General features: G+C 38.2%; 1 protein-coding gene across 2 annotated transcripts; it reads right to left on the bottom strand.

The window, feature by feature from the left end:
• Positions 1 to 849: 849 nt before the first annotated feature.
• LOC114549554 (uncharacterized) lies at positions 850 to 5,083 on the bottom strand. 2 transcript variants are annotated; one of them, XM_028569906.1, is made up of 10 exons: positions 5,054 to 5,083; positions 3,997 to 4,101; positions 3,832 to 3,906; positions 3,586 to 3,660; positions 2,965 to 3,198; positions 2,756 to 2,847; positions 2,575 to 2,658; positions 2,026 to 2,219; positions 1,591 to 1,755; positions 850 to 1,381 (listed from the first exon to the last, which is right to left on the bottom strand). In XM_028569906.1, the coding sequence occupies exons 4-10, from the start codon at positions 3,602 to 3,604 to the stop codon at positions 1,108 to 1,110; spliced, it is 1,062 nt and encodes a 353-aa protein (XP_028425707.1). In that variant the 5' UTR covers positions 3,605 to 3,660; positions 3,832 to 3,906; positions 3,997 to 4,101; positions 5,054 to 5,083; the 3' UTR covers positions 850 to 1,107. The 2 variants fall into 2 exon arrangements, with proteins under 2 accessions (XP_028425707.1, XP_028425708.1); XM_028569907.1 differs by lacking the exon at positions 3,586 to 3,660.
• Positions 5,084 to 5,612: the final 529 nt, after the last annotated feature.

Below are 5,612 nucleotides of genomic sequence, written 5' to 3'. Positions count from 1 at the left end.
TAATTTGTAGTATGATGCTAACAGGAAGAAATCCTTTCAGAATCAGGGTTACGCTTTAAAATTTCTTAAATTTGTGATTTTCAGGAGCAGATAGGGAACATGGATGCAGATGATGCACGTAGACTATTAATCACAGTTATGGACAGAGAGCCTGGTCTCATCTTCAATGTGCTCCAACCAGCTACACAGGGAGCAGAAGCGCCATTGCAAGGTGTGCCTAATTGGTGCAGTTGCTCAAGATGCAGGGAAATGGGAACGGACATTGAAAATAAATGTTGTGGCATGATGGAGGCCAACTGCATCAGCAGATTGCCCCACATGTCTTTGTATATATTAGATGAGCATGTACTGCGCTTAGCACGGCAGCTAAGAAATGACATATATGCTCTCCATGATACACAGCTGCCTGGGGATGACAACCGGGAATACCGCTATGCCGCTTACAGAAACTTTGTCTTGTGGCGGTATGGTGCCCTTGGGGTGGGAAACCGTGTTGTCATCCCCAGCTGTTGTGTGTCCAGAATACCCAGACCCAATTGGCAGGTACACTGGTTTCATTGAAGCGGTGTTGTAACTACTGTGGTTGCTAAAGCCACCTCACTGCTGTTGTTGTTTGTCTTTGATGTTTTATTTAATAGAATAAAGTTATCGTAATAGTTATAAAGTATATGTAGTTATCATAGTAGTTATTAAGTTAAATCAAGTGATGTTGTTCCTTACTGCCTTCTTAATAATATACTGCATATTAGTAACAGCAAGAGCCACAGACATAAGAAATCTTTTTTTTCCACATAATTTATTTCTGAATTAAGAATAAAAACAGTTTTGGAGTTGAACATTCAAATTGAATCCTATTTATTTACACTTGTAATGCATTGAAAAATTGCATAGTTTGGTGCATAAGTGTCCTAACAAAAAATCAAGTCCAGCTTGCTCAGTTGACGAGGGAAGAAAATACATTGCATTTAAATATACAGGAATAACAGTATAATTTGCCATCTCAGAAAAATATAGACCAGGGCCATAACACACGTCAATCAAACCGAACATTAGCCTACCAAATTTCTTCTTTTACAGTCTGATGACATTTGTTTGCTGAAAATGTATTCACAATTGAAACTTCCAGGTATTCATACCTAGGCCTCTGCTGACATGGGACTCAATAATGGTGTCTATGGACGGAGGTGGAACATTTGGAAGGAGGCCGAGTGTCCTAGGGTCATCGGGACGTAGAATCCTGCGCCTTGGCAACCCCCTCTCAGAATGCAGTCTTTTCCTCAAAATGGCTGCCTGCAGATCAGGGATGTAGCTGTAGTCCTTCACAACTTTCAGGGAGTAGACAGTCCATCTCCCGGATTTCTTTTGGTATTGTCGACGAAAGCTTTAAAAAGAAAAACATTTATTTAAAATCCAAAGTTGTATTTTGGTTGAATACACTAATAAAAAAAAATATAACATTGTGGAAAAAATATAACCTGTTAGTCTAAAATGAATTTCTTAAAAAGTGAAAAATGATATACATAAATGATTATCTGTAGGCCTGTATGCTTTTCTGAAGAGTGTGCCAAGAGAAATTCTTGTTAGTCTTACATCATTTGGCCCTCTTTGTTAGACAGTGGTGGTCGGTTTTTATGGTGGTTGTAGTCCAGGGCTGCCAGGAGAGTCCTTGCCTCATACACGGACGGCGAGAAACTGAAACGCTTGCTTGCATACATCAGGATGTGGTTGTGAAAGGACTCCAGCTGACAGATTGATCTATGTGGAAAAAAATTCTCTATAATTATACTACAGACAGTGGCGATTATGTATTCTGAAGATAATTTACTGTGTTGAATAATGTTTGAATATGTTTGTCTAACAGATTACATCACAATTATGTAACTTTACAAAAACTGTTTTCAGTGTTCACATACACAGGTCATAGTTAGACCAAAATGTTTAACTATTCCCATTGCTTGGCTTTATGGAAATCTGACATGTTAACTTCAATTTGAAAAAAGTATTTTAGGTGGTTGCTGAAGTTACCTGAAAGGCAGATATCGGTGCACGTCTTTCAGCCATCTCTTGTTGAGCACAATAGTTTCTAGTGCCTTGTGAGCCTGTGACCCACTCTCCAGCCATTCCTTCTCTTGATTTTCTGGCAGGCGATCATGCAAGCAATGGCCAAGGTACCATTTGTGCTCATTCGTAACATGGTGAAGCACACTGCTCCACAGTTTCTAAAATAAATAGGTTGTGATTAGATCAGACAGTGGCACAACAAAAGATGGATGGATAGTTTAGGTGTTGATATGGGTGTGTGCTGTGATCTAAGAGAGACAGTGTGTCAAAAATTATTGAATATGGACTTCTGAGTCCATTGTATAGTATACAGGAGTATATGCATTACAAATTACATTTTTTGCCACACTGCCCATGTGTGTGCAAAGTGCATTGAATTATGAGTCTTGAGCCTTCTTCAGTATAAAGTTCTTTTCTCTTGGCTTCCCTAAGACAGTTAACAATATCAAACTAAATGTAAACTTCATTTATGTAGTCACTTACAAGATAAACAAATTGAGATGCATTACTTACCCGGAATTGCACTTCCGTCTCTGCTGTCTTACAACAGTACCAGAAGTGGTTAACAATGTCTTTTGTCCACTGCAGCAGGACTGCCTAAGTACACAAAAAAAACATTTATTTAGATTATGATAGAATATAGAATATGTTTACATGTCCATAGAACTGACATTTAACAAATAGGAAAACCCACTGCAGTGATCTTCTTGGCAAGATTCTTTGCTCCATGCCACATATCCCATGAGTGAAGTACTCCAGAGTCCTTGTATCTGCCAGATCTAGGATCTTGTAAACAAAAATAAATCATTCATTTAGAAGCTAATATATGCAACAGACAAATCATACACATCTACTAAACATAAAAAGGATTTTACATTATCACTGTAAATAATACCAACTTACTCATAAGAGAAGCAATCAGAGTGTGAGCATCCGTACATATTTCTGTGAGCTTTACTTCTGTCAGAAGCTTGTCCATGGTGCTTACGAAAGCCTCTCTTTCCATGACGACAGAGTTTCGCTGGGTCTGCCTTTTGTCAATAGTCACAACAGATATGATTTCCTTAGTATCATTCTCCATGGTGGTGTACGTGCAGTACTGGGCACAGAGTCCTGGACTGTCCATTCTTCCATCTGCTGTAAAAGTCAGGCACAAAAATTATCTTCAAAACAAGAATTGTAATGACAAATTTGAAAAGTGCAAGACAGGAACATTGAAAAGCAAAATCGAAAGGCAAATAAGGAACATTGTACTTTTAAAGTAATTAAAATATAAAAGCAAGATAAATTACCAAAGAAACTACATCATGATGTAAGGATTCTGCACACAAAAAATGTATGTTTGACTGAAAATAAAAGAAAAAATTCAGAAAGACCAATACAGAATAACTCAATGGATTACACAGCAAATTATACAAAGGGGGTGTTCATTAGGTGGGTTCAGTTTCAGATCTTGTGAGTTGTCATGTACTGTACATCAAAGCACAGAGAAAGTATAAAACTATGGATTAGAATAACACTTACACTGTGTTTTGAAGATCATTAGCGTCTTCAGTCAGGCTAAAGGTGGACTCATCATGAACACTCATCTTAGAAAAACTAAAAGAAAAAAAATAATTAAAACAAAGTTTTAAAACGGGGGGGGGGGGGGGGTTGTGAACCAAGTCTGCGCCACACCGGCCATTTCTGTCATTTGTGCATCTCTGGTTTACATAGAAATGATAAATGATTGTAAGTGAAACAAATAACAGTGTATTACTTATAAATCACCTTTCATCTAGCGTCTGTTGTTCTGTGTCTGCCATGGAAAGGTCTTCAATACCAGGCTCAAGAAAGCAGTGTTCTCTGTAAAACAAATGCCATCTATTAGTCTGGTGTACTTATCATACTTAGCAAGTTGGAGAAGTACTTTTCTAAAACTTCTGTATTCCTTACCTATCTGATGAGGACTGACTGGATGGTGCTATGGTCGAGAGGGTTTGAATTGGCATTCCATGTCTCTTGCTTGAAGTTGATGTTGATGGTCCTCCTCTTTGATAACTGTTCAATAAGGAAACATATGGAAATGTAATTTACCACCAACCCATAACACAGATATCTAGAATTATATGAAGTTAATAACAAAGTAACTAACAAAGTTAGTAACTTACACCAGTACATAACATGCCTAGAAAAACAAGCAGCAAACATGAGCTGAATATTTCAATAAACCCACACCGTTAGCTTTGTCTGTTCAATACGAAGATTTGCTATCGGTTACTTGTATTTATATACAGTATATTATAACTAACTACAGTGTAGATAGGCACAGTTTCAGGTAAAACCGAAAATATGTAACGTTAAACCTATCGTGTGATGTAAACATACTATAAACTTACTATACTGAGCATTTGAGCAACTAAATGGCAATATAATATATCTTCACTCCAGTTATAGTGTAGAAAACAAGTGACCAGTTTTACAGAGTGTACTCCTATGGTTGTTTTACGCCTTCCCTGAAAACTACAGTAAATATTTTATTATTGACTGCTTTTAGCAGCAGAGGTTGACTGTCGTGGTTAGCTTGCCGAAACTTTAGCTAACGTCTGCTAGCATACGCACAGGCTAACTATAGCCAGTTAGCTTTGTGTGTAACATAACAAAAACCCACCCATCTCGTAGGAGCGAAGCTTAATATTTCATTCAATAAAATTATGGTACAAAAGGAGTACTAACGCCACAGGTCTTATGTTGACAACTTACGTTGCGCTAACGTTAGCATAGCGTTAGCTGGCTGTCTAAACTTGTGAAAAGCCGAACATCCCGTCCAAACTGTTTTTCACTTTCTCTCTAATATTATTATAAACTAAATGAAGACACCTGGACTCGGTCAAGACCAAAAACCATATTTGCCAAGACCAGCGGCCGAGACCGAGACAAGTCCAAATACAAGTCCAAATACAAGACCGGACTCGAGTACTACTGCCCTGCTATTAGCTGAATATGTGCTTACCTGTCTATTAGAATGCATGCGAGATCGGCATCTCTCTGTAGTCCTAGCTTGTCACGAAGCTCTCTCCATCTTGGAAATGCCACTCCAATGTTTATCCTCGTCTTGCTTCTTTTCGCGTCCCAAAACTTTCTTGGATCGTTTTTTTCACCTGTACGTTTGCGCTTCGTAGCTCTAGCTCCAGCAGCAGAACGTGCAGACAATGCATAATCATGGTCCATAACGACTGAGGTAGCTATACACACAAATACTACAATTTATAGTTTATAATAGTCTCGGTCAAGTTCAGTGACGCTAGCTGCTCTGTTAACTTCAACTTCTTCTTCTTCTTCGCTGTCTTATTCTTTGGTTTCATTGGCGGACTTCCGGTGTTCACCTTTGCGTTTGGCGGAAGTTAGAGTAACTAGAGGAGTCAAAGGATATACATGTAACGCCATTGACGGGCGACAAAAACAAAACGTCCCGTGTCTTCGAATTAAATTACAAATTTCTCTGGGTTTGAAAGTTGGTAGAAACATCTGGGATAATGTAAGTACACAACTAAAAAATATATATAACATAA

This window comes from Perca flavescens, chromosome 22, assembly GCF_004354835.1.
Source record: "Perca flavescens isolate YP-PL-M2 chromosome 22, PFLA_1.0, whole genome shotgun sequence".
Lineage (NCBI taxonomy): Eukaryota > Metazoa > Chordata > Actinopteri > Perciformes > Percidae > Perca > Perca flavescens.
This window is presented reverse-complemented; position numbering and strand designations above follow the sequence as displayed.